Source organism: Panthera leo, chromosome E1 (assembly GCF_018350215.1).
Source record: "Panthera leo isolate Ple1 chromosome E1, P.leo_Ple1_pat1.1, whole genome shotgun sequence".
Taxonomy (NCBI): domain Eukaryota; kingdom Metazoa; phylum Chordata; class Mammalia; order Carnivora; family Felidae; genus Panthera; species Panthera leo.
Genome location: NC_056692.1, coordinates 29,321,695 through 29,349,214, shown reverse-complemented (window position 1 = coordinate 29,349,214; position 27,520 = coordinate 29,321,695). Strand labels below are relative to the sequence as shown.

Genomic DNA, 27,520 nt, shown 5'->3' with positions numbered 1-27,520 from the left:
GGCTGGAGACCGAGGTTGTTTTTGCAGAGTCTGATTCACAGAAGTGGCAAGGGTGTGCGCACGCATCCATTCCCATCCGCTCCCCAGGGGCCGGAGCCGGACTGACTTCTTGGAACAGATTCATCTGAGGGGGGGCGGGGGGGGGGGGGGGAGAGTCAGGGCCTAGCAGTGGCTCTCAGGCTAATGAGTGGTGTGACCTCAGGGTTTCCTGGCAAATGCGTTAGTCGAGAACTCCAAGTAGAAAGTGGGCCCCTGTTGGACTCACGCGGTGTATACCTGCTGTGCTACGAGCCACAGAGGCACCCTGTTTCCGAAACGATTCTAGGATTCGCTTCTATTGAGAAACTACAGGGGCACCTGGATGGCTCAGTTGGAAGAGAGTGCGACTCTGGATCTTGAGGTTGTGAGTTTGAGTCCCATGTCGGGTGTAGAGAGTATTCAGTAAGTAAACCTTTAAAAATAAAATTCAAAACTGCATCAGTCAAAAAGAAAAAAAAGAAAGAAAGAAATTACTGCCCCTTGGCTCCTTGGGCAAGCCGGTTCCCCTCTCTGCAGAAAGTTCAGCGAGCCTGTTCCCTCCAGGTTTGTGACCTTCGGCACAGCTTCTGCTCAGCGATGGCAGAGAGCGATTTCTCTGGCAGCAGCCCTCCGACCTCATCTTTACCTCCCCTTCTTGCCGTCGCTCGAGTCAGCCAAGTTTGTTCCTGCCTTAGTACTCTGGCACGTGTTCTCCCTGCCTGGAACTTTCTCCCCCTCTCCCTTTTGTCCTCCCAGATCTCAGCACGGCTGCCCCTCACTGTTCCAGCACCCCTGCCATCTCTTTGGAGAGGCATGCCCTGACCGTTCTTGTAGAGATCCCTCTCTTTCGGGCACATTTCACCCAGCCTTTCTCAACCTGGGTCCCTTATCTAAACTATAGAACGCAGAACATGACTTTCTTAACTGTGTCCCAGCTAGTCCCCTTCCATATGCATAGGAGTAAAGTTAATTCATTACATACAGGGGTGCTTGGGGTTCCCTTCTCCGAACGCCCTTGGGAGAGGCCGCGCAGTTTTATCCCATTGGGTGGCTGCATCTTTGCGGTGTCTTATCTGAAATGTGACTCCTTACCTCTCCTTCCACCACTGCTGCCACCACCTCCCCCACACCCCTCTCCTGTGGAACCTGGCTCATGGGGGGAATTAAAGTCTGTTTTTAAATGGCTAGCCCTGGGGCACCTGGGTGGTTCCATTGGTTAAGCATCAGACTCTTGATTTCAGCTCAGGTCATGATCTCACGGTTGGTGAGATCAAGACTTGTGTTGGGCTCTGCACTGACAGCACAAGCCTGCTTGTGATTCACTCTCTCCCTGCCCCTCTGCTTGTGCATTCCCTCCTCCCTCCCTCCCTCGCTCCCTCCCTCGCTCCCTCCCTCGCTCCCTCCCTCGCTCCCTCCCTCGCTCCCTCCCTCGCTCCCTCCCTCGCTCCCTCCCTCGCTCCCTCCCTCGCTCCCTCCCTCGCTCCCTCCCTCGCTCCCTCCCTCGCTCCCTCCCTCGCTCCCTCCCTCGCTCCCTCCCTCGCTCCCTCCCTCGCTCCCTCCCTCGCTCCCTCCCTCCCTCGCTCCCTCCCTCGCTCCCTCCCTCCCTCGCTCCCTCCCTCGCTCCCTCCCTCGCTCCCTCCCTCGCTCCCTCCCTCGCTCCCTCGCTCCCTCGCTCCCTCCCTCGCTCCCTCGCTCCCTCGCTCCCTCGCTCCCTCGCTCCCTCGCTCCCTCGCTCCCTCGCTCCCTCGCTCCCTCGCTCCCTCGCTCCCTCCCTCCCTCCCTCGCTCCCTCCCTCCCTCGCTCCCTCCCTCCCTCGCTCCCTCCCTCCCTCGCTCCCTCCCTCCCTCGCTCCCTCCCTCCCTCGCTCCCTCGCTCCCTCCCTCCCTCGCTCCCTCGCTCCCTCCCTCCCTCGCTCCCTCCCTCCCTCGCTCCCTCGCTCCCTCGCTCCCTCGCTCCCTCGCTCCCTCGCTCCCTCGCTCCCTCGCTCCCTCCCTCGCTCCCTCGCTCCCTCCCTCGCTCCCTCGCTCCCTCCCTCGCTCCCTCGCTCCCTCCCTCGCTCCCTCGCTCCCTCGCTCCCTCGCTCCCTCCCTCCCTCGCTCCCTCGCTCCCTCCCTCGCTCCCTCGCTCCCTCCCCCTCTCCCTCCCCCTTTCCCTCTATCCCTCCCCCTCTCCCTCTATCCCTCCCCCCCTCCCTCCCTCCCTCTCAAAAATGAATGAATGCATAGCCCCGAGGGGTGCTGCTACCTGATGCTGGCTAGACCTCATTTGGGTGGGGGAACCAGATACCTTGGTTCGGAAGAGTCTTACCATCAGTAGGCCCCTGCTCTTTGTGCTTACTGCTGTTATGTCATCAGGGTGGTGGGGGTCTCTGAAGCGGAACTGGCATCAATTATGGGAAAATCAAAGCATTACAAGTTTGTACATAGATGAGTTGACACTACGCATTTGTTCTGCTTCACAAGAATCCTAAAGCCCCAGGGGCGCCTGGGTGGCTCAGTTGGTTAAGCCTCCGACTTCAGCTCAGGTCATGATCTCGTGGTCCGTGAGTTCGAGCCCCGCATCGGGCTCTGTGCTGACAGCTCAGAGCCTGGAGCCTGTTTCAGATTCTTTGTCTCCCTCTCTCTGACCCTCCCCTGTTCATGCTGTGTCTCTCTCTGTCTCAAAAATAAATAAAATGTTTAAAAAAAATTTTTTTTTAAAAAGAATCCTAAAGCCCTGTGGTAATAGAGCATTCCTTGCTATCTAACAGCTAATAATGTATTTTTTGTTTGTTTTATCAAACAAACTTATAGAAAGCATTATCAAAGCATTACTTATAGAAAGATTTGACTTTTAACTATACGCAGGGTTTGAAAGAACAGCCCTTTGCCCTGAGTGCTTCCTGACCTGCCCTCTTGTCTAGAGACAGCTGCCCTCGATTCTTCTAGGTGTCTTTCCTGCCATTTACACCTGTATTTCTAAATAGTGTGCTTTTCCGGGGCGCCTGGGTGGCGCAGTCGGTTAAGCGTCCGACTTCAGCCAGGTCACGATCTCGCGGTCTGAGAGTTCGAGCCCCGCGTCAGGCTCTGGGCTGATGGCTCGGAGCCTGGAGCCTGTTTCCAATTCTGTGTCTCCCTCTCTCTCTGCCCCTCCCCCGTTCATGCTCTGTCTCTCTCTGTCCCAAAAATAAATAAAAAACGTTGAAAAAAAAAATTTAAATAGTGTGCTTTTCCTTTCTTTCCTTCCTTCCTTTTTAAAAATATTATTTGACTTGTTTTTCTACTCTGGAAGGCAAGGACTTGGCTCATTCCTGCACTTTCTTTCTCCTCTTCTTGGTACAGAGGTAGCACAACTTCTAGTCAAGTGTCTATTAAGAGTGCACGTTGTGATATAAATATTGCTTACGGCTGCCCAGTTCTTGGTGTTCCATATTTCCTTTCTTGTGTCCTCCCCGCCCCTCATTAATTTCCCATGTTTCTTGAGCCTCATTTTTTGTGTCTCCCCAGTTCTCCGACTCCCCTGGGCCTTGGCCCTTGCTGTCGGAGCGCCTCTTTGTGCTTCAGCATGCCAGGTTCTCCGCTTGTGTTGCTCCCGGGAAGCACCTCTGTGCCCGGCTCTGCTTCCCCTTCATCCTGGGAATCCATTCTTTCCTTTGGTTGTGTTGCTTTGTGGGTGGGTGCCCCCTCCTTTCTTGATTTACTCCCTTGTCTTCCAGTAGCTTGGTGAGGAAGAGTGGGGGAAGGTAGGCAGGCAGCAAGAAGGAAGCTGATTCATGCACACGTCCCTTTGAAGGCATGGATGTGGGGTGTGGCTGAAGATGGGACAGTTGGTAGAAAGTCAGCAGAGACAACGAGGCACCCAGACCCCTTCCACCATGCCAGCAGAAGCTCTGGCTTCACTTTGTGGAATAGTTTAAGCGAGAGGGGATCTGGATTTGAGCATCACGTAATGATGAAAATGGGTATTGAATGAAAGTTTGCACATTGAATGGGACAAGCCAGGCCCCCTTGGCTCTCACAGTGCTGGCATTCAGGCTCCTAACCTCTCCTCTCCCACCCCAGGACATGAGAACATTCCAATCTGTGGAAACTGGCAGCCTAATTCCTGTTTGCTGTCCAACCAGGATACTTGCTTGACCCTTGGACCAAGGTCGTCAGTTGGTCAGTGGCAGAGGGTAGCAGCAACAGACCCATTGAAGAAGAAGGTTATTGGTTTTTTTTTCTTTCCTTAAACTGTGAAAGACTTGAAAATGCCTCAAAAGTGCGTTTGTCTGATTCATTTCTGTATCCCACTATGGTGTGTACCCTGTAGCTGCCCATAAATACTTGTTGAATAGAAGTGACTTTAGGCCTTTATATGATTTCTGAGTTGGTCATATTCTACTGTCTGCTGTTTGGAAAATCCTTGTCTTTCCATTGCTCTGCCTACCTGAGGTGGTGGTGTGAAGGACTTTTTCTTTTTAAAAAAATTTTTTTAACATTTATTCATTTTTGAGAGTGAGAGAGACAGAGCACGAGCAGGGGAGGGCAGAGAGAGAGAGGGAGACACTGAATCCGAAGCACGCCCCAGGCTCCCAGCTGTCAGTGCAGAGCCCGACACGGGGCTTGAACTCACCGTGAGATCGTGACCTGAGCCGAAGTCGGACACTCAACTGACTGAGCCTTCTAGGTACCCCTTTTCTGATTCCTTTTGAAGGAATCTTTATTAGCTTTTTTGAGTAAGCTTGTTGTCGGAGCACAACTTCATACCTTTTGGGCAGTCTCGGGTAGTGTTCTGTGGTCATGGGTGGGAATCCTGCGTACCTGGGAACACTTCCCTGCACCTGTTTTATCACTGTCCTCAGAAATGTCAGAATTTACTGGTAAAGCGTGCTGGTTGCCAAGAGCTGGGGAGGAGGGGCAGGATGGAGGTAGCATAGTCGTTATTAAGGTTTTTGAAAACCACATTCTTGCCTCCCAGATGAAGCAATGTGAAGACCTTTGTAGAAAATACTGACTTTTCCCCTCCCCTTTTTCAGTTGAAGCCTAATGAGACTGGACCTGTCAGGAGTGTTTGGTCAGCAGAGGGAGGGAGACTGGGCATTTCACTTTTGTGTGGAGTTCTCTCTCTCTCGCTCTCTCCCCTCCCTCCCTCCCCCCCCCCCTTTTTTTTTCTTTTTTCCACCAAGTTTTCCAAATTGAGAGTTCCTTTAATTTGTAACTGAACTGGAGGAGGACCAGCTCTTAATCGGAGATCATGTCCGGAGATAGGATTTTTCACTTCTGGCTCTTACCTGGAGCTGGTGGGACTTGGCTCTGGGTCTCCACAACCGGAGACCCAGCTGGAGAAGGCTTCACTGAGCAGGTACTCCCACCCAGACGGTACTGGGTTAAGGTCAAGCCTCCAGTCTCCTGGAGAGCAGCTGGGGAAGTGTCCTGTGACTTTTTGGCCAATTGGTCTGTCTAGAACAGGGAGTAGGGCTGGTCTGGCCACAGTGGCCCACCTGGCTGCTCTGTGGGGCCATCACAATGAAGGGTGTGGGGGACAGTACGGGGCAGGACCTCATAGCCCCACTGTGAGCTAATTGGGAATCTTTAGGGTGCCAACACGAGTCACAGCTCACATGGGCCCCCTACGGATGAAGGCAACAACCCCTTGAACATCAGGACTGGGCTGAGATCAACATCCCTGAGGCATGGCTCTGACACTCTGATTCCTGGGCCCCAGCCATGCTGCTAAGTGCGAGTGGCCCAGCCTACCACCATCCCCCATCCTCAGTAGCAGCCCCAGACACTGCCCATCAAGGTAGGCATTGGCTGTCACAGTATTTCTCTAGCTCTCATGTTTGCTTTGGGGCTTCTGGGAGTACCCTCTAGAACTATGCGTCCAGTAGGTAGCTACCAGCTTGCTGTATGTGGCTATTTAAATTTAATATTAAATAAAATTTAGAGTTCAGTTTGTTATGTTGATCGCATTTCGAGTGCTCAGCCCCCTGTGACAAAGTAGCTGCCAATATTGGACTGTAGTTGTCACTTGGGGAACACCCAGGCCTTTGCCTTTTGTGACCTGTTCTGCTCTGGCCATGTTGCAGCTGCTGCAACTTGTTCCCATTGCCTTGACAGTAAAGGTCAGACTCCTTTTGTCTGGCCTCTACCAGCTCTTCAGCTTTGGCTTCCAGGACTTCTGCTCTCTCTGGGACTTGCTGTTCCCTTCCACCCCCAAAGGCATCTTGGGTTTAGAATCTTAATTTATGTCATTAATGCAGTGTTGCAACCTTAGAAAATTCCGGCCACCTTTGGGACGGCCTTCTCGGGGTTCTGTTTGCCCACTTCTGAAATTGGGCTCAGCGTGTGCAGGTGTGTGTGTGTGTGTGTGTGTGTGTGTGTGTGTGTGTGTGTGTGAGAGAGAGAGAGAGAGAGAGAGAGAAAGAGAAATTCTTCAGTATGCACTGTGAGCTTCTGGTGGACAGAAGCTTTTTCTTGCAACTTAAACATATTTATGTGTGAATTATTACGTGAATGTAAGTATATAACTTCAACCTTGTAAGGAATTAGGTAAACACATGCTGTAGAAATCAAGAGGCCCTCTTGGTGGTCTTGCAAAGACCTCTGTGTGTGTGTGGTCTTCCTCTAGCAAACTGGGGGGAGGGGTGAGGGGGGTGGCCCTGACCTTGACCGTGCCCACAACCTGCTGTTGTGCTCTGAATGCAGTGGCAGCAGGTGCTGGGCTTCAGGTTCAGGGTCACGTAACTACTCCCTGTCCTTTGAAGACTCCCTCCCCCTCACCCCCGCCCCCCTCCTTCAAGGGGAAAAGCCCCTCAGCAACAACTTGATGTGCTGGGCATTCTTCTAGGGATGGAGTGTCTTGAACACCTGGGGGACCATCTTTGATAATGTGAACATATAACCTTGGAATAATGGAAATGTTCAGATTTCAACCTAGGGGGTATATAAAAGTCTGCTCAGAATGCCGAGTGGATGTGGCTTCACTGACCAGTTCCAGGTCCACTCTGGCTTGATAGCCACTTGGCTCCTAAGTGATTGTTTTGTGATCAACTTTCCCATCAATTAATTACACACAACTCCTTTTTCCACAATAACTGTAGCCAAATGGGCTTAGTCACTGGGACCAACACTGTTTGTACTCTTCCCAGAAGTTTGTTTTCTTGTTTAGCAGAAGGCTCTAGACTGCAGTAACCGAGTTGGTCATCGGTGCTGGGAGTGAGGCCATTACTTCTCCAGAGGTAAGCTTTTCTGAGAAGCTGCAGTTTCCTCTGGGAGAAAGGAATCATTTTAAGGATTTTATTTTTTATTTTATTATTTTTAATGTTTGTTTATTTTTAATTTTTTGTCATGTTTTTATTTTATTTTTGAGAGAGAGAATGCAAATGGGTTAGGGGCAGAGAGAGAGGGAGACAGAATCGGAAGCAGGCTCCAGGCTCTGAGCTGTCAGCACAGAGCCCGACGCGGGGCTCGAACTCAAATACGGTGAGATCATGACCTGAGCCAAAGTTGGATGCTTAACCGCCTGTGCCACCCAGGCACCCCGATTTTTATTTTATTTTTTTTTTAAGTGATCTCCACAACCCAGTATGGGGCTTAAACTTACAACCCTGGGACTGAGAGTTGCATCCTCCACCAACTGAGCCAGCTAGACGCCCCAGGAAAGGAAGCCATTTAGAACCTGGACCGAGCAGGTGAATGCTAAGGCCTTGTAGGGCCGAGACACGTGCGCCTTCAGCTCTGTGTGACCACTGGGCAAGCAGCCAGCGTGCATCTATTCCCGGGCAAATGGACCTGCTAAAAATAAGCAGGCAGCTATTTAATTCCAACAGATTCAAAATAGCCAATTCTCCTCCCCACCACCCCTCAGGCAGGGCTCTGCATCTTTCTGCAAGGCTTTCCTTTGGCTTGCCTGAGTGTCTGGGGCCTCTGGAGGGGGAGACCGTGGGGGAGAAGGCTGCTTTCAGTTAGTTTGTGCGTGTGAAGGCTTTTAGACCTGCAGTGTTAAATGCCACTTATGTCTTGAGAAGTTCAGCTTTTTTTACAGAAAACAACAAAAACAAAACAAAACCAGGGCAAGGAGAGCAACTCGAGAGTGTGTTCCCAGAAAAGGAAGGTAGCAGAGAGCCTCGTAAGGCTGAAGTGTGCACACTTGTGCGTGTGGGCATATGTGTGTATGCACATGTGAGGGCGGCCCTGTCTGAGAATTCGGGAAAGGCTGCCGCGTCTTCCGGCACCCGTCTAGGCCTCTCCAACGGTGTAAAGCAGGGAAAATGGCATCCTACCGATTCACAAGAAGTCTGTTTGGGGTGAGAGTGGCTCACGGAGGACTCTTGGAAGTGAAGGGCTGAGGAAATGAGGAACTTCTCTTGACTGGTGGGAAGTGGGGCTTTGGTCACCCGGTGATCCCTGTGAGTCCCCTCCCGGTAGCGGTGCCTTCAGTGAGTCCCAGCTAGGCTCCTCTGGGTGGGGTGGCTGCTGATCCCCCGGGCCCTTGGCTCTGTTCTTGGTGGAGATGATTAATATCTCTAATCACAGTCCCCAGGCGGCAAGGGAAAAATAAACCAGGCGTGCCTTCTCCTGTCTGGGGATATCACACCTCTTTTCTCAAGTTGCTGCAGCATTTCAGTTGGGCAGTTCCTGTGTCCTGGAGATTTCATGGAGACAAGGGCTTTTCCTGGGTACTGGGTTAGACATGGGTGGGGGGGGGGGTGGTGGTGGGCAGTAACTGGTGGGCGCTGGGGATCCAGGTGGGGCATTCAGTATTCATGGGTTGGGTGACATAGCCTCAGGGGACCAGTGTTAAACACCTTCTAGGGAGTCCTACTGACACAATAGCAGGAGGCATCTGGCTTGGAAATGGTGCAGAAACTTCTGAGCTGTGATTAGTTGAGTAGCTATAGTTGACTGTCTGGGGGGAGCTGTGGATGATAGGTTTGGGGTCTCAGCCCCAGTCGGTGGGGAACAAGCAGGACGGGGAAGGTTAGGTGTACAAGCGTTAGAGGTGTTCTGGCAAGCTCAGAGCAGTGTTGTGTTCCCAGGTGCAGGTCTCTGTGTTTAGTGTAAGCTAGGCTGGGAACAGAAGGGACGAAATGGGGACTAGGGGATAGTGACATGGGGGAGCCAGAGTCTGGGTTGTGGTGTGGATCAACTAGGGTGCCTGGCCAAAGCAGGCTGAGAGTGTATGCTTGAGTGTGGGCCTCTGCTTCTAGCCAGTTCCTGGGATCTCTGGAGGCGGGGCAGGGGTCAACTGCTGGACCCTTGAGATCAACTTCTAGTACCAAAGGGTTGGAGGCATCTCCCAGAGAGGGAGCGTACAAGCAGGAGGAGGGCCAGAGAGAGGAGAGAGAATCCCAAGGAGGCCCTGTGCTGACTCGGGCTCAATCCCATGAACTGTGAGACCGTGACCTGAGCTGAAATCAAGAGTTAGACGTCTAATTGAGCCACCCAGCTGTTTTTAGAGACGGTTTGTATCTTGGTTAGCAACTCCCTCCTTACACACACACACCCCATACTGAGTTTGGCTTTGGGCCCTTGATCTGTAAAACAGGGTAACTGCCCTCTGTGGGTTCATTTTTAGGATTCTTCATCTTCCTCTCTACCCCATTCCATGTAATCTTGTTCCTGAGATCAGAGAATTGGTAGAAGACTGTGGGAATCACAACTATAAAACCCTGTAGAAATGGGATTGCCTAGTTAATAAGGAATCAGAACCTAAATTGACTGCCAAGAAGAGAACTTGGGTTCAGACCCCAGCCACACTTTCCGTTGCGTGTGACCTGGTGGGTGGGACTGACAGTAGGCCATGTGGTAGGCATATTCCCTTATCCTGAGAGCATCCTTCCCCCATGACCTCTATTCCTTCTCAGATTTTATTTATTTTTATGTGGAAGACATTGAATACAAAGCAAATAGCCTGTATATAATTTGCCACTTTTTCAGGGGCGAGCACATTGTTCCAGAACAGTGGTTCTCTGACTTGAGTGTACATTGGAATCATCTGGGTTAAAAGAAAAAGAAACACCTGGTGCCCTGATCTGACCCTCAGAGATACGGATTTAATTGATTTGGGTGCCACCTTGGCCTTGGGAATTTAAAAGCTTCCCAAGTGATGCTAATGTGCCACTAAGTTGGAGAACTGCTGAGAGAGAAATTTCAAAATCTCTCTCCCTGGAAGGAAGACTATATTGGCAGATAAGAAAAAAACCTAAAAAACCGAAAAGCTATCAGAACTAATAAAAGATTTCAGTAAGGTTGTAGGATGCAGGGTCAATGTACAAAACCTTCGCCACCCTTCCAGCCTAGAGGCTTGGTGTGTGTCTTTCCTGGTTTGCCTATAGGGTTGTCCGGGCACAGACGGCACACACAAGTGGTGTCCGGGTTTGACCTTGTGTCTCACAGCAGTGTTTCCATGTCCGTACATGAGATCCCCTTCTCTGTGACTGGCATGTCCACGAATTCTGCAGTGTGTTTAGCAGTGATTCCCCAAGAATTGTTTCAAACGATGCCCCAGTGACCATTATATAGACCTCTGTGCAGAGCTGTCTTTATTCTTTTTTTTTTTTTTTTTTTTTTTAAGAGAAGATTGCAGGGGATGCCTGGGTGTCTCGGTTAAGCACCCAACTCTTGATTTTGGCTCAGGTTATGATTTCACGGTTTGTGAGATTGAGCCCCATGTCAGGCTCCATGCTGATAGCACAGAGCCTGCTTGGGATTCTCTCTCCCCCTCTCTCTGCCTGCATGCTCACACACTGTCTCTGTCTCCCTCTTTCTCTCTCTTTCTCTCCAAAATAAATAAGCTTTAAAAAAAAAAAATTTCAGGTGTGGTGTTTTTAGGTCATAGGAGGTATGGTCATAACTTTTTTTTTTTTATGTTTATTTATATTTGAGAGAGGGAGACAGAGACAGAATCTGAAGCAGGCTCAAGGCTCTGAACCGTCAGTATAGAGCCTGATGTGGGGCTTGAACTCATGAGAGATAGTGAGGTCATAACCTGAGCCAAAGTTAGACACTCAACGGACTGAGCCACCTAGGCACCCCTTAACCTTTTAAGAGCAGTATGAACTTCCCCTCCTTGGCCCATACATTGCCTCATTCTCTTAAGACATGAGTGGGTTTCCAGACTTAATGTGGAGTAGAACCTGAGTTCCAGTCCTTGGTTATATGATTTTGAACCTTTAAGTTTTTTTTTTTTTTTTTAACTTTATTTATTTATTTTGAGAGGGGGAGAGAGAATACCAAGCAGGCTTCGCACTGTCAGCACAGAGCCTATGGTAGGGCTCAAACTCGGGAACCGTGAGATCATGACCTGAGCTGAAAACCGGAGTTGGATGCTTAACTGACTGAGCCACCAGGTTCCCCTAAGTTTTTATTTAATCTCTACACCCATCGTGGGGCTCAAACTCCCAACCCTGAGATCAAGAGTACCGTGCTCCGCCAATTGAACTAGCCAGGCGACCCTGCATGGAGCTATTTATTTTTTAATTTTTTAAATTAAAAAAAAATTTTTTAATGTTTATTTTTGAGGGAGAGAGACAGAGCGCAAGTGGGGGAGGAGCAGAGAGAAGGAGACACAGAATCCGAAACAGTCCCGAGGCTCCAAGCTGTCAGCACAGGGCTTGAACTCACAAGCTGTGTGATTATGACCTGAGCCAAAGTCAGAAGCTTAACTGACTGAGCCACCCAGGTGGCTTTATTTTTTAATTTTTAACGTTTATTTATTTTTGAGTGAGAGAGGGAGACACAGAATCAGAAGCATGCTCCAAGCTCTGAGCTGTCAGCACAGAGCCTGACACGGGGCTCGAACTCACAAATGGTGAGATCATGACCTGAGCCGAGGTCGGATGCTCAACCGCCTGAGCCACCCAGGTATCCCTACATTGAGCTATTTTACCCTTGATGATGGCAATACCTTCCAAACCAGGTGGTTGAAGATTGAGTGATGCAAGGGAGAGTATCTAGTGAGGTTCTGTGTTTGAATGTGAAGCTGTAAGGAACATCACTGAAGCTTCTGCCTGGAGGGATTCATGGGGTCTTCCGAGTGTGGCCACTGCTTAGCTTCTGCTTTGTGTTTTCTAATCCCATGGATTTACTTCAGATATTAGCAAGAAGGTTTATGGCTTTCCCCACCCTCTCACTTTGGGGCTGAAGATGTTTCCCAGTGTTCCTTCACAAACTGTAATGTGGTTGTGAATCCCCCGGGGGTCTTGTTAAAATGCAGCTAGTCATTCAGGTCTGGGCTGGGGTTGCCTTTGTAGCAGGTTCCCAGGTGATGCTTGGTGTTTCTGGCCCATAGACTGCACTTGAAGAAGTAAGGTCCTACAGCAGTGGCCCCCAGCCTCCACTGAACTTTAGAACCACCTGGGAACCGTGTGCTCTGGTTTTGCCAGAGACCATTAACATAATTAAACCAGGAAGAGTTGTTAAAGCCTTTACACTTGTCTCTGCAACAAAGCTCAAACCCAAATTAAGGTATAATTCACCGTATCAGTGGAGGAGTTTTGGTTTTAAGACATCTTGTGATTTTTGCAGACAGAATAAAATTTACTGGCATGGGAGGTACTGAGTCATAAGCATTCTGGAATAAGTCTGTCACATACCTCTAAAGAGAGCTAACCCTGCTTTGCATAGCACTTAATACATAGCTAATCTTCATATCAACCATCCTTTATGAGATGTGTCCCCGTCTTATGATGAAGAAAACTGAGGTTCCTATCTCCTTTACACGTCTACCACCTTCTTCTGTCTAGGCCCTTATCATCTCTCCTGGCCTGGATCCAACTGACTTAGGTCTCCAGGTTCCTGTCACTTGATATGCTGTTTATCCTACTCCCAGAATCACCTGGTAACAGTTTGGTGTATGTGCCTTGCAGACCTCCGCTGGTTCTCTGTTGCCTACAGGATAAAATCCAGACTCCACAGTGAGGCCCCAGAACCCTCATCGAGTCCACTAAGCAACTTGATTCTTCAAGCATGACCTGTATCTCCATGCCACTGTATGTTTTGCTGGTCTCTTACCCTGGAGCAACCCCCTCATCCTTTTGAAATCTTCTTCATCCTTTGCTCCAGCTCCCTCTTGCTACATAACGGTTTCATTGACTCATGATTTTGTGGGTGCATGTGCGGGACATACATACATGTGAATTTCAACAGGCATTTAAAAATACTCCAACGTCATCTGAATGGATAAGTGTTCCGGGAGTTTAGGGAACTAAAACACTAGACACACTATCCTCTTGGGGGAGCATAGAATTTGGCATTGAGGAGTGATGCAGGAAGGGGTTTGGGCCCAAGAGAAGGCTTGTCTTGTTTCAAGGGAGCGTGCTCAGGAGGAGGGAGCAGAAGGGGGCATCTCTCCCTGCCCACCTGCCTCCAGTGGATCACACATAGGGTGCGAGCAGGAGGAGGGATGTCACTTACAGAGGCAGGGAAAGGGAGAGAGAGTAGCTGGTTGTCTTTCCTGTGCAGTGGTATCAGGATCCCCCTACCTGGCTCTCATCGCATCTCTCTCCTCCTCTCCAGGTATCATTTCTTCAGGCCTCCAGGATGGCCATCCAGTTCCGTTCACTTTTCCCCTTGGCATTGCCTGGAATGTTAGCACTCCTCGGCTGGTGGTGGTTTTTCTCTCGTAAAAAGCATGTCAGCAGCCAGGACAGACAGGTGGAGGCCAGCGCTGTGGAGCTGAGGGCTGGCCATGCCATCAAAGAGCCACTCCCCATGGAGGACCCCCATCCTGGAGTAGCATCCACGCCCCCCAGCGTTGCGCTGCCCGCGGAAAAAGAGCTGTCCACCTTGAGCAAGCCTCCCGCCGAGCCCCCAGCCTTGCTGCGGGCACATCCAGCCTGTCGCAGGTCAGAGTCCTCAGGCAGCCTTCCTAACAGCACAGAAGTGAGATTTCGACCGGGAACACGCAGAGATGACAGTACAAAGGTGGAACTAGCCCTGACGGGTGATGAAGAAGCCAAGTCCATTCCTCCTGAGTGTCCCCTTCTGACCCCAAAAGGTGTTCCTTTCCCCCACGAAGCGGCTGAGGTGTGCAAGCAAGAGTCCCCGTTCAGTGGGCCGGCGGGGCGGGGTGGGCAGGGCCGGGCTGCGGCCCCCCAAGAGAAGCCAAGAGAGACGGGTGGGGCGGAAGGCACTGGCGACGCGGTGTCAGCAGAAAATGTGCCGGAAGAGAGTGTGTTGTGCCAGGAGCGTGGCTCTGAATCGCAGACCAGCAAGTTGCCCACCCTGGCTCCCTTGGGAGGTGCCGGGGAGAAGGGGATTGGCTGCCCGCCACAGGCCGAGGAGGACGCAGCGGGGCAGCTGCTGAGCAGCCTCGTGGGGTCGGCTCACGTGGAGCTGACGGAGGACGGCGAGCCGCCGGTGCCTCGGGCCAGTGGCAGAGCCTGTGACGCACACCGCACAGGAGAGCCGGGCACAGGGGGCGCCGCGGAGCAGAATGAGAAGATTGAGCAGGCTGCCTACCAGATCATCTCCAAAGTGATCTTGGAGGCGACCGAAGAGGTGCTGGCCACCACCATGGGCAGGATCGCAGGTCGGGTGTATCAGGCTTCGGCCGGGCAGCTGCACGGGCAGAAGGAGGAGAGCCGCGCCCCAGCCTGCCAGAAAACTGCCCCAGGGCAAGAGGCCGAGGAGCCAGCTCCGGCCGCCGTTGAGGCAGAGGCGGCCTCGCGCGTGTCCGTGTCAGAGTCAGACGCCGCCCTCCTGTTGCCAGGCCCGCCCGCGGAGGACCTGCCACCACCAAAGACCTACGCGAGCTGCCTGAGCAGCCCTCTGTCCAGCCCCAGCAAGGACAAGAAGCCAAAGAACTCTGCACACCACATCTCCCTGGCCCCCTGCCCACTGCCTGCCGTCCCCCAGGGGGAGTTGCTAGATGGGGCACGTGTCCTGGTGGAAGATACCGGATGTGTCACCTGCACCTCTGACAGCAGCCAGAATGTCCCTTCAGTGGTCTCTGAGCAGTGCTCAGATTCCATCAGCGCTTCAGGGCTTGAAGACTTGTGCACGGACACCAACTCAAGCCCCAGGGACAAGGCCATCACCCCGCTGCTGCCAGAAAGTACTGTGCCCTTCAGCAATGGGGTGCTGAAGGGGGAGCTATCTGACTTGGGGAATGAGGATGGATGGACCGCGGATGCGGAAGCAGATCATTCGGGAGGTAGGAGGGTCTTGGGCGTCCCTCACCTAGAGGATGGGGTGGCCGGGTGTCTGTTCGGTGGCCAAAGGCTGCTGGTCTGCCTCCCTCTGCTGCTTCTGCAGTAAGAATGCTCTTCGACTCTGTGTCCCGGCTGGCCTGCAGAAGGTTGGGGTGCAGCGCAGCAGTGGTGGGTAACTGAGAAGTTGGGCTGCCCTGAGCCCCCCAAAGCCCCAGGAGCTGTAACTTGGTTCGGCAGCCAGGGACCCTCCCTAGTCCTCCTGAAGGAGCCAGCTCAAAGTTGGTTTCGCTGATTAACCTCAGCGTGCCTCTTTTCTCTCTTTTAAACCAACCTCTTAAAGGTTTTTGTAATGGAGAGGCCTCCTTAGCTTAATTCCAAAGTACCAAGAGTGGGTGTGAGTTTTTTTTTTTTTTGAATGGTTGATTTCCTTTTAATCATGTGCTTGTTCCCATGTCTTCACCTGCCTTCCTTCTCCAGAAGCTCTTACCGGGTAAGTGCCCAGGGAGCGGCCACGGCTTTGACATAGCGGGAGGCTCTCGCTTTCCTGCCTTGTCGCCACTGTTCCTCGGCACAGAGCCCTCCACCATTTCCTTTCCGTGCGGCCGCAGCTCCACCCCGGGAAGGAGGGGCACTTTGGTAACCAAGTATCCACTGGGTTTTTCGAGTGCTGACCCCAGCGTAGACAGTTCAGACCGCTAACTTACAGGTCAGCAGCTCCTGACCCTGGTTTTGCAGCCACCCTGGGGTATTTTCATTTATCTCCCGGAAAGAGGCCATGAAGATCCCCTCCCCCGTGGGGGTCTCTGATCTGCTTGCCCTGGAGCCAGTCCCTACCCTCTCTGCTCCAGGCAGGTTGGGGGTCTTTGCTGGGAGTTTTACTACTTGCAGCAGGACTTTCATCATAGCACATTTTTGTCACCTTTGACACTGCTGATTTATGTACCTCTAAAGGAAAAAACTCCTCATTGTGATCATGAGTGTACAAGGCCAGAGACTGTAAGATGCATCCTAACATCAGGGATGTTAAAATCGTTTGTTTGTTTGCTTGTTTGTTTAATAAGAAAGATCTTAAAGTGGGTAAACAATTTTTTTTTTTTTTTTTTTAAGAATAAAGGAATTTCCCTTTGTCTGCTGGCCCTCGGCCAAATTAACAGGCCTGCCAGCCGTGTCATGCCACCTCTAGATTGACTGGCGGCTACTCTGCTGCGGTGAAGGCCTCGTGTTTAGGCCTTTTGGAAGAGAAGGCGGTGATGGGGCGTAGTGATGGTGGGGAAGTGTGGGGACAACAGATTCGAACTTGGCGGTACCATTTGCCCAGCACTCCATTGTGTGCAGCACAGGCTCCCGCCTCCCCCACATCTGCACCTTGGTGCACGGCCCTCCCTGTGCGTGAGGAAGTTGAGGCTGAGCGGGGCTGGGACCACCAGCTAAGGAAGCTGGCCTGTGAGCACAGCCTGCTGGAGTCCTGTGTGGTCTGAGCCACCTCTGGGTGTCCTTGGGGTGGCCGGTATCAGCCAGTCCTGTTTTGTTCGGGAGAGGCTGGAGCCCCTGATGTTGAAGGATGAAGTCCCTTTCAAGGTGATTCTTCCTTAGCTGGGAATGGAATCTCTTTTAAGTCTTGCTCTGCATCCAGACAGTACATGCATTGCTTGGCAAAGGATTATGTCCAGAGTTTGGAAAAACCATGTGGATAATAACCTAATTAGTAGACTCTCAGGAGCGATCTATTTCTGGCAGTTGAGTCGTCCATATTTAAGCTAGAGTCCTCTTAAGCTGGTCTGGACCCGTTTTTCTGAGATGGCCTCCTGGCACATTCTTGAGCAAGAGTGGAGCAGACCACATTGATCTCAGGGTCCTGCTTCCTGCTCTGTTGTCTGGAGCATGAACTTCAGTTCAGTCTTTTGACCGGGGGTTAAAGACCCACCATGAGCCCAAAGGGCATTCAGAGTTGTACAGGTCAGGCCTAAGAGAGGGAAAGGAGAGCCGCCTTCCTCTGTCTACTTCCAGTAGGCCCCAGGTGGCATAGGATGAGAATGGCGCCTTCAAGGGTGGACTCTTTCTAGCTCTGCCTGGCTGAAGGTCATGGCCCTTGAACCCAGGCCTGGGGCCTTGGGGGCCTTAGAGTCTCTTGGTTTGAGGGGCTGGCATAGAAGGGTGTGGGCCAGTTGTGACTGGTCGGTCTCCGTGGAAGCCAGCACCTGATACCTGGCTCCTGGGACCGTGTGGACCTGCTGGCCCGCTCCCCCGCCCCGTGGGCTCCCCTTCCCAGCTCACCACTTGTCTCTGCTCAGGCAGCTGTGGCTGGGCGTGGCTGCCAGTTCAGCAAGTGGGGCTGTGAGCGACAGGCTAAAATTAGGTGTATCTACACCCCCAGTTCTCCTTTCATTGGGGTCGTTCCGAGCCTTTTAGACTGCGGGTTGACAGCCGCCAAGCTTGAGGAGGGGGTGTGGGGCGGGGGGCCTCCTGGGAATGTGAGTTGGGAAGTTCTGCATTATTGACTTCTCTTAGCTGGTGTCTGTGTGTCTGTGTATGCCGCTTCCTCCCCTGCAGGATCGGACAGGAACAGCATGGATTCAGTGGATGGTTGCTGTGGCCCCAGGAAGACTGACGGTTTCCAGAACGCCCAAGCGGGCTCCAGTCCTAAGAAGGTCGACCTCATCATCTGGGAGATCGAGGTGCCAAAGGTAAGGGCTGCAGGGTCATGGGGCTTAGGGGGAGGGACAGTAAACCCGAAGCAGTCCCTGAGTGAGCCAGAGGCTGAAGGGAAAAGGGAGTGCCACACTCTGCCACGGTTCGGAGAGCTTGCTGTGAGGTGGAATCCCCTCAGCCGCCCTCAGGAGGGGCCTGTTCTTGTCCGCTTCAGACTCACAGGCCGCTCGCTCCCCCCTGGGGCTGTCCTGTGTGTGTGTTCTGGGGCTCAGGTCATCTGAGATGCCCACAAAAGCCAGACTGAGGATGTGGGCCAGGCAGGAGTCCCTTCACTGCGCTCTGCCCGAGCTCTCCAGCGCAAAGTAGACTTGGTAATTGAGCACAGCATAAGTCTGTATTTCGGAGAGCTTGAAAAGTATAGGAATGTATGAAGAAAATAACAAGCTGCTCTAGTCTCACCCCCGAGAGTGACTGTGAAGACTTTTATTTCCTTCTCGTCTTGCACCCTGTGGTTTTTAAACAAAACTGAGATTATGTTGCTTTAATTAATGCTTTTAAATATTTAACAATTTAATTTTCCTGTGTTATTCTCTGAAAATATAATTTTAACTGCGTTATTCGTTGTGTGAACGTCAGTTTACTTCACCAGTCCCCAAATCCAGGGTGCTTAAGTGGTTTCTAGCTTCTTGCTGTTCTAACTTACAATTTATTAGCTTGATCTTGATGTTTATTTCTGGGGCTCAGAAATAATTGGCCAACTGAATTCTCCTGGGCGCTTAGCTCCCTGCTGCCGTGGAGACTTGGCTTGGTTTGAACTCTGGGTCAGGCGGGCTGCTTTGACCCCAGGGTGCTGGCTCCCTTGGTGTTTTCTCCTGCCGTGACCCCGATAGCAATCCTGCCCTCTTCTTCAGTGGTTGCAAAGGGCGCGCCCAGGCAGCTCTGGGTGCAGAGCGACTGTGTCCTTTGTGGCTCTGCTGGGGTGGGGTCGTTTGGGATCATCTCCGAGCTTGTCTTACATCATGGCTAAGTTTGGCTTCTTCTGTCTGCCTTGAACTCTTGGCATGCTGGGCACTTTTGCAAGCCTCGTGCTCTGAAGGCTCCAGCCCGCTATCAATTGGCAGCAGAAGCCCAAGGGTTCTTTTGACTTTTACTTTCAAACGGAGCCTCTATCTTTGAAACCAGATAGACTTGAAGAGGTCAGAAACCAGATAGACTTGAAGAGGTCAGAGAAGTCCTAAATCGTGCTTGTGCTGGTGAAACATCTAGTGTAGATTTGGGAGGAGAATATGCTGCTTTGCAGCTTTCTGGATGTAGGCCAGGTTGTCGGAGGAAGAAATGGGAACTGCTGAGTCCTGGGGGCCAGACTGTGTCGTTCAGCCACTTAGTAGCTTTGTGATATTGCGTGAGTTACTTAGCCTCTCTGAGCTTGTTAATTTGTAAAACAGTGATAAAGGTATCTGTTTCATGGTAAGTGCTTACAGCAGTGCCTGGCAAATGAGTGCTGGCATGTTAACCGTTAATATGTTTGAGCTTGACCTTGTGTAAAACAAAGGTAGGTCTTGGGGAACGCAGGGAGTTGGTTTCCCATTAACACCCCCAATTGTCTCTCTGTCTCTCTCAGCACTTAGTTGGTCGGCTAATTGGCAAGCAGGGGCGGTATGTGAGTTTTTTGAAGCAAACGTCTGGTGCCAAGATCTACATCTCAACCCTGCCTTATACCCAGAACATCCAGATCTGCCACATAGAAGGTCAGTGGCACCTGCCACCCTTTGTTTAGGTTTCTTGCCTGAAAGCATTTGAGTCCCAGTTCTTCCCCTTTTGGGATCTCAGTCTCCAAATAGAGAACGCTGATCATCCCAGGTGATCTTCAGCCCTCCTCTCCAGTTCAGGTACTTGAAGGGGCCTCTGCTCCCTCCCCCAGATCTTCTGGCCAGGAGAGGCATGGGCACTCAGGCAGGCTGGGGGTCCTGGCCTTATAGTGCCCGCTGCCTCACACGCCTCCCTCGCAGAGCAGAACGGGATTCCCCTCCGGTCGGTGAGGGCTGGGCCTTTCCCATCTGCTAGCCTCCTATTGCATTCAAAGCATGGACACAGCGGCAGAGGTACCATTTGAAAGGTCAGTGGGTTTCAAGCCTCTGTAGATGCTTTTCTTCTTAAGGCAGAACTTAGCTGTTTGGCACTCTAAAGATTTACTTGAGCTCTGGGAAAAGTCTGGTGGAGTGGGGGTTGTGTGTAAGTTTGGTTTTGCAGTTTGTCCTACCCACTGGCTCTCCTGCTTTTACCCCTATCTAGGCTCTCAGCATCATGTGGACAAGGCGCTGAACCTGATTGGAAAGAAGTTCAAGGAACTGAACCTCACCAATATCTACGCTCCCCCACTGCCGTCACTGGCACTGCCTTCTCTTCCAATGACTTCCTGGGTGAGCATGCGCCTGGGGGACCAGATCCTCTTGCCTTCCTTTCACCCCAGCCTGCCCCAAATAAGAAACTCCCGACTGTGGGCCCACAAGGCCAAGAGCTCGTTGACATCTCTGACCTGTCACCTCTGGCCTCCTCTGGTCAGTTCAGTTATGCTTCTATTTTTTTATTTTTGAGAGAGACAGTGCAAGTGGGGAAGGAACAGAGAGAGAGGGGAAGGAGCGGAGAGAGAGGGGGACACAGAATCCGAAGCAGGCTCCAGGCTCTGAGCTGTCAGCACAGAGCCCATTGTGCGGCTCGAACCCACTAACTGTGAGATCACGACCTGAGCGGAAGTCGGACGCTTAACCGACTGAGCCACCCATGTGCCCCTCAGTTATGCTTCTAGTCTGTGTTTTCTGGGGCTGGGCTTTAGGGCTGAAGTGCTGGTACAAAGCCAGACGTGCCTCTGTCCCCACTTGGAGGGATGGTTCTCCTCAGGCCGGCACCTGTTGTGTTTTTAAGGCATTTGCCTAGGAAGGATTATGGTCTATCCAGGAGACCGGGTGCACTTGGTTGGCTTGGGTCTCCTTAAAGCTGGTGCTGTGTGCAGAGTCACAGCCTAACCCCTCTGAGGCCTGGGTGGGACCCACCATTGTGGGCTTGGATGGGCTCGTAATGGGTCCTTGTGTTCCTTACTCCTAGTTGAGCCGGGCCTAGTGGTGGCCCTGGTGAAGGATTCCCTTTCCCTTTCCCTTCTCATGGGAAATACCTAGATTATTAAAGGAGAAGAAATTCTCCCCACCAGGCTGTGGAAACCCAGAGGCTCTTTGGAGGGAAAGCTGACCTCTTGGGGCCTCTGTGTGCTGGGGGCCGTGGCGTTTCTGGGGCCTGTCACTCAGATCCTGCAACATGCCTCCAGCTCTATTTGAGCTTTATCTCACTAGTAGAAGAATTGTAGGGTTTTGTAGGCCAAAGACGACTGTTGCATTTCACACGTGGGCTGAACGTGCTTCTTCAAGAAAATTACCTCCCTAGCTTTTGTTTGGGATGGTTGACTTCTCGGTTCTGTATCTTGCCCCTCCAAAGATCTCTGTGCCGTGGGTGAAGGCAGGGGATGGAGGTCCTGTTGTCTTCTGTGGATGTTTGGGAGTGGGCTGAACCCCACTCTGTCCTTTACTTCTGAATCATAGCATTTTTCCCAGCAGGCTTGGACCAGACCCGCTCTTAAATTATACACAATTGAGCAGTTGTTAGGGCTTCCTCCCATTGTTCTCTGTGTGGAGAGGAGATCCCAGATACCTTGCAACCAGCAGCACTCGGGGGAGGTGGGGAAGTCAGAACTCTCAGCCAGAGGTGTGGCCACCTGACTGGATGGTGGACTAGACATCTTTCTGTGTCCAGGCCCACCTAGATGTTGCCTGTAAGGGAAATTAGTGTCTAGGGACAAGTCTTTTTGAGACCAGGCTTAGCCTCTGCTAGGACCTCTAATGTGGGGCGTGGCCACTGAGCAAATCTACATTCCGAATCGCAGAGTGGGAAGGACTTGGGAGGGTGTCTGTGGAGTGTAGAGAGGAAGAGACAGTAGGACTCAAACAGTTGGGTCCTTGTTGGCAGGAAAGCGGAGGAGAGAGAGCCTGTCAAACTTGAAGCTCCTGGGATCAGCTGCAGGGCCACAGATGCTGGCTGGGGGGCCTGAGGGCCTGCCCACCTCTTATCCCCTGGTAGCTTGTTCTCAGTGGCCCCTCATTCCCTTGCCTTCCCTGGTGCTACAGTCTCAAGTAGCGGTGGGGGGAGCGGAGGCTCTGGTGCCTGGACCCTGCCCGGGGCCCCTCACTGTTTCCACAGCTGCCTCCTCCCTGCCCAGCCCTGAGGCGAGGCCGCCTCTGGAGGTTACTGTTGGCATTGCAGGACAGGGCCTCTGAGGTGTCACACTTTCCATGGCTGAAGTAGTTTTCCTTGAACTTCTGCCATTTGGATGCCATGTTGTGTTGGGTTGTCATGCCCTTTTCAAAGAGGTGCCAGTTCAGAGACTTGCCCTGCGGCCTCAGGGCTTACCTCAAACCCGAGAAGGATTGTTGCAGCACCTGCTGCCCCTTCTCGTCCTCTGCAGCTCATGCTCCCCGATGGCATCACTGTGGAGGTGATCGTGGTCAACCAGGTCAACGCTGGGCACTTGTTCGTGCAGCAGCACACGCACCCCACCTTCCATGCACTGCGGAGCCTGGACCAGCAGATGTACCTGTGCTATTCCCAGCCCGGGATCCCCACCTTGCCCACCCCGGTGGAAAGTAAGTGCTGCCCTGGGGTCAGCGGGGAGCCCTGGCCAGGCCATGGGGAGAGGTTTTGGGGGTGGCCTGTTCTGCCCTTGGTCTTGACCCAGGAGGAGGCTGTTCTGGGATCCTTCATGGGAACAGCATCCCTGAGTGCTTGCCAGCAGGATGGAGTTATTGTGGGCTGGGTTACCCAGCGAGCCCAATGGAAATGGTCTTCCCAGTGGCTGACAGAGTCCCGTGGGGTTGGAGTAGAGTTTTAACACACGAATTCTAGCTCTGCCATGTATCTGTGGAATGGGGCTGATGCCAGCTTGCTCCAGGAATTAGGGTTGGATTATTCTATGTAAAGAGCCTGATCCAGATGGTGATTCTCGTAGAAGCTCCTGACGGGCAAGAGGCCTTTGTGGTGGGTTGGTTCATCTCCGTTTGACAGATGAGAAAACTGAGCCTCTGAAGTCGAGGGAGTTGCCTAGGTGACACTTGAGCAGGAACCAGGGTCCTGGGGTCTAAACTCACTTGTGGTCTTGAGTCTGTCCTTTGTCACTATTTTCTTTGTTGCCCGTGTTGGCGAGAATCCAAGGTCAGAACATCTCTTCACCCATTGCTATCAGGGACTCCTAACCTGGAGCACCCTAGGGGGCTTCAAGGCATTTGAGAGATCTGTGAAGTTACTGAGATCACAGAAATAAGGATTTAATTTTCATCAGAGTTTCTGTTGTTGCCTCAATCCAGCAGTGAAGACCAAACTGGGGTCTGAGTGACTATGCCAGGGGTTCCCCTTAAGGGTCAAGGTCAGGACACAGTGTGGTCAACTGAGTGTGCAGGCCCTCAGCCTGTAGTTCCGTTTGTTCTGGCCCTGCTGCTACAGGCAGGGGTTGGTGACTGCTGGCTGCCAGGGACACGTGTGCTCTGAGCAACTTCCTGAAGCAAAGGCTAGAAGAAGCGGGCTTAAGCCTGCAAGTCCCCTTCTGATCAACTTCTGATCAACTTCTGAGTTGTCACGGGCCGGAACAGGCCCTAGATGCCAGGCCAGTGAGATCTGCCACATTTGGAGGTTTTTGATTCTTTCTGGGACTCTCCCTTAAGAATATAAATCCCCCTTCCCTTAGTTTTAGATTTTACTTGGTTTCTTCTGGCCAATCCTTATCTATCTCAGGCTCTAGTAGGTTTCAGAGTAGATGGATCTGGAAGAATGCTTTTTGGTCTGCAGAGCTTTTTGGGTGGCATGTGGGAGGCCAAATTTCCCACATCTAGGTCCTTCCCTTGGCCAGTCTCGGGCTCCAGGGAGGCTGTGGGGGCTCCTTGCTATTCCCCTGCCCGGTGGAGGCACAGGACTCTGAGAAGTAAGGTGGGGAGGTGGGTAGCACTGACTGGGGACCCTTGGTGCCCTGTCCTATGCCAGGACTGTCCACACGCTCTCTTCCTGCCCTGCAGTCACGGTCATCTGTGCTGCCCCCGGTGTGGACGGTGCCTGGTGGAGAGCCCAAGTGGTGGCCTCCTACGAGGAAAGCAATGAAGTGGAGATCCGCTACGTGGACTACGGTGGATATAAGAGAGTGAAAGTGGACGCGCTCCGGCAGATCCGGTGGGTCCACCCTCCTCCGACGAGCGCATGCCATGCGTGTTGGGGCTGTGTGATCTCTGCAGAGCTGGCACAGTTCTACCAAGCCTGGGACGTAGGTTGACCCTTTCTCCTGCTGCCTACTCTGGTTTGGCAGGGTCTGATAGGAACCTACTGCACTGCTCGCCTCAGTCAAACTGAGCTAGAAAGGCGTGTCTTGAGGAGGAGGTCCCCGGGTATTGTAGGACACAAGTGAAGCAGCTCCTCTGGGAGTTGGATGTGAGCAGTCCCTCTGAGGTCAGGCTGCAGCAGGGAGGTGGCCTGCATCCAGGGAGCCGCGGCCTCCTTGCCCATCGTAGAGGCCTCTGCTTCGCTTCATCCTGGGTCGTGGGGGGCTCACAGCTCGAAGCAGAAGATCGGTATTGGAGTAGAGTCAGACTTCAGGTTCATAAACAGGGTTCCTTCCTTACCTTTCTAGGTCCGACTTTGTGACCCTGCCGTTCCAGGGAGCAGAGGTCCTTCTGGATAGCGTGATGCCCTTGTCAGGTAACGGTCGAGGCCTCTGGCTTTGTGGGAACAGTTGTTGAGAGTGGGTCTTTCTCTTTGAGCGCCTTCCTTTGCACCCAGAGGGCTTATGCTAAATGCAGATTGCTGCGTCTGACGGAGTTCTTGATTGAATAGGTCTGGGCCAAGGCCCAAGGATGTGCATCTCTCTAACAAGTACTCCGGTGATGCCAGTGCTGCTGGCCCTGGACCCACCTTTCAGGACCACCGTTGTGGACTTTACCTAGACCTCCGACCTTGAGAGGTTGCAAACACAGACACCTTCCAGAACCTAGTTGAGACCCAGAGTCCTAGCATGTGTGGTTGAGGGCAGGCATTGAGGCCACAGCACTGCTCAGCTAGGCCCTGTGGGGACCATGCCAGCACCGAGCAGTGTGGTATCTTAGACTAACTGCATCCCCTGAGGGTAGGGGACTAACAGTGGTCCTGGGCAAGTTGGTTAGCCTTGCCATTGTTTTTTGTTTTTTTTAACCATCTGGAAAATGGGATAGTACCTGTCCTTCAGGGCAGCTGAGGAAATTACATAAACCTAGGAACTGATATGTGGATGCTGGTCAAGTTGCAGCTGTCGATGACCAGGATGTTTTCTATTTGTAGGTAATAAATAGTCCGATCATCCCACACTCTTCTAATCTTGTTCTTGTCTAAAGCAGTGAAGTGCATTAGAGGCACTACAGTCTAGCCAGAGTCCTGTCAGCTAGAACACTGGGCAAGGCCTGTCTCCTTTCCTTATTGCTCTGTCCAGCATCCCTCTCCATTTCTGTCCCACCTCCACAGTCCCGCCCAGCTGACATGCTCCCTGTCATGGCATTCCCAGACCTTCCCAAACACAAAGGCATTCCCAGACCTTCATGAACTTGCCTCTCCCATCCTTACCACCTCTTGCCTTGGCTGTGTCCTTGTGCATAACTTTATAATCTGACAACGAGGGCTGCCTCCATGGCTTGCTGCTTAGATTCGAAACCCACCTTCACCACTCTGGGGGCTGGTCGACTTCAGCCACCACCTTAGTCTCTCTGTTCCCACCTGGAAAGTGGGGATAACATCGCATTCGTAGGGTGTTGCTGCATCAGTGGAAGAAGATCTACGTGTTCAGCCCAGTCAGCACGCCAATAGGTGGTGGTCGTGGTGGCAGCGGTGTTCCCATTGAAGGCAGGGTTTCTGTCCCTTTGGGCCCCACCTGCGGTGGGTGGGTGACCTATAGCGGAGACCCTGTGAGTGTGTCCACTTGGAGCCCCGTGGAGGCCTGGCCTGTGTCCCTGTCACAGGCAGCTCTTCCAAAGGAAGTTGTCACGTGCCCGGCAGCACCTGAGGCATCTTTTTGGAAAAGCCCTGGAAGCTGTGTAAGTCATGACAATGCTTTGCCTTGGTGAAAGCCTACCTGCTGCTTTTCTTTTTCCTTCTAAAGATGATGACCACTTCTCACCTGAGGCCGATGCAGCTATGAGCGAGATGACGGGAAACACAGCACTGCTGGCTCAGGTGTGTGGGTGGGGGCGGCCAGGCCGCACGGGGGCTGTGTGAGGAGCTTCCTGCCTGGTGTGGGCACAGCCTCCTGGCCTCTCTTATCCAGGATCTTGGATTCCTGGGAACTGACCTTTGAATTCCTTTCTCCTTTGTGGCTTGGGCCCTGGGCTGAGGAGGGGTGCATGGGGTAGCTTTTAAACATGCTAGCTTTTTTTCTGTTGTTTTTCTAGGTGACAAGTTACAGTCCGACTGGCCTTCCTCTGATTCAGCTATGGAGTGTGGTTGGAAATGAAGTAAGTTCTGTTCTTTCCTTTAAGTTGCTGGCTGGCAGTCATGGGTTGATTTGGAGCTGGTTCTGCTCTTGTCTCCGCTTGAGACCATCAGAAAACTATAGGCCTGTAGATGGCGGGAGACGTCTTTGGTCGCCACAGCTGGGGGTGGTGATGCCAGTGTCGTCTAGCGGGTGGAGGCCAGCAAGCGGGTGCTGCTTGGCTTCCTGCCGTGCGCAGACAGGCCCCACGACAAAATGTCAGCGGTCCTTCCTGGATCTTATCTAGACCTCTTCCATTGGGTTTTCCATTGCGTTTCTTGGTATTAAAGCTCAGATTTCTTCAGTGTATTGAAAAGCCTGTCGTCCTGCCAACAGAACATTAAGTAAATGCCCCTTGTTGGCCTAGAGGGGTCCTGCCTCCGCCCCCTGTCTCTCTCGGACCTGTCGCGTGCAGTGGTTGTCTGGGACTGTGAGAGGGAGAACCCCGGGGCTGGCTTGAGAAATGGCCCCGGGGTGGAGTGGGCAGAGCTCTCAAGGGAACTTTGTTTTCTAGGCGGTGTTGATAAACCGGTCGCTGGTGGAGCGAGGACTTGCTCAGTGGGTAGACAGCTACTACGCAAGCCTCTGACCCCCGCCCCCCACGGCCTCGTCGGAGTCTCTTGCACTGGTGACGCTGGGCTTGGCGCTAAGGCAAAGACTTTACATCAGAATAACAAACGTTATCTTCCCCGGAAAGTTCTCTTTTTTTTGTACTGTAGTCACGTTGACAAGGAGGGAACCGTGGGTTCTTTCAAAGCCATAGGATGGTGTTGAACGAGCCAGTCGGCTTAACCTGGTTCCAAGCCTTTAAAAACAAAACAAGACAAAAAGCCGAATTAGAAAGGGTGGCAGCCGGGCTGTCCTCCACCACCTGCACTCCGCCGTCCCCCCACCCCCTCCCTCCGCAAGACCGAACCACCGCAGCCACTGGCCGAGGGCTGTGCTGCTTGCTTCAGAGGGTTTCTTTTACTTCATTCAGAATCTTTCTTCAGGGAGCAAGACATGAAATCACTAATCGGCATTGATTACTTGTACAGCTGTCGTAAATGAATTTATGATGTTTAACCAGTTTTTATAAACTTCATCTAGGTCTCTCAGAAGGCAGACTTTTTAATGCATATGTAAATACGAAGCAGTCATACCTCTGGCCTTGGTCCCTG

The 27,520-nt window shown here is 52.4% G+C and overlaps 1 protein-coding gene and 1 long non-coding RNA gene across 4 annotated transcripts; one reads left to right on the top strand and one right to left on the bottom strand.

Moving 5' to 3' along the window:
• Positions 1-412: 412 nt before the first annotated feature.
• LOC122206230 lies at positions 413-5,478 on the bottom strand. Its single transcript, XR_006196390.1, has 3 exons — positions 5,270-5,478; positions 2,326-2,397; positions 413-451 (listed from the first exon to the last, which is right to left on the bottom strand). It is a non-coding gene; the product is annotated as an uncharacterized LOC122206230 (long non-coding RNA).
• An 88-nt stretch (positions 5,479-5,566) lies between these two features.
• AKAP1 (A-kinase anchoring protein 1) lies at positions 5,567-27,520 on the top strand. 3 transcript variants are annotated; one of them, XM_042915215.1, is made up of 13 exons: positions 5,568-5,781; positions 7,150-7,219; positions 12,851-12,973; positions 13,500-15,138; positions 17,645-17,820; positions 19,407-19,533; positions 20,078-20,205; positions 22,296-22,473; positions 23,893-24,043; positions 24,498-24,565; positions 25,992-26,065; positions 26,281-26,343; positions 26,875-27,520. In XM_042915215.1, exons 4-13 carry the CDS (start codon positions 13,524-13,526, stop codon positions 26,947-26,949), a joined length of 2,655 nt encoding a protein of 884 aa, XP_042771149.1. In that variant the 5' UTR covers positions 5,568-5,781; positions 7,150-7,219; positions 12,851-12,973; positions 13,500-13,523; the 3' UTR covers positions 26,950-27,520. The 3 variants fall into 3 exon arrangements, with proteins under 3 accessions (XP_042771151.1, XP_042771149.1, XP_042771150.1); XM_042915216.1 differs by having other exon boundaries at positions 5,569-5,781; positions 17,687-17,820; XM_042915217.1 differs by lacking the exons at positions 25,992-26,065; positions 26,281-26,343; positions 26,875-27,520 and having other exon boundaries at positions 5,567-5,781; positions 23,861-24,043.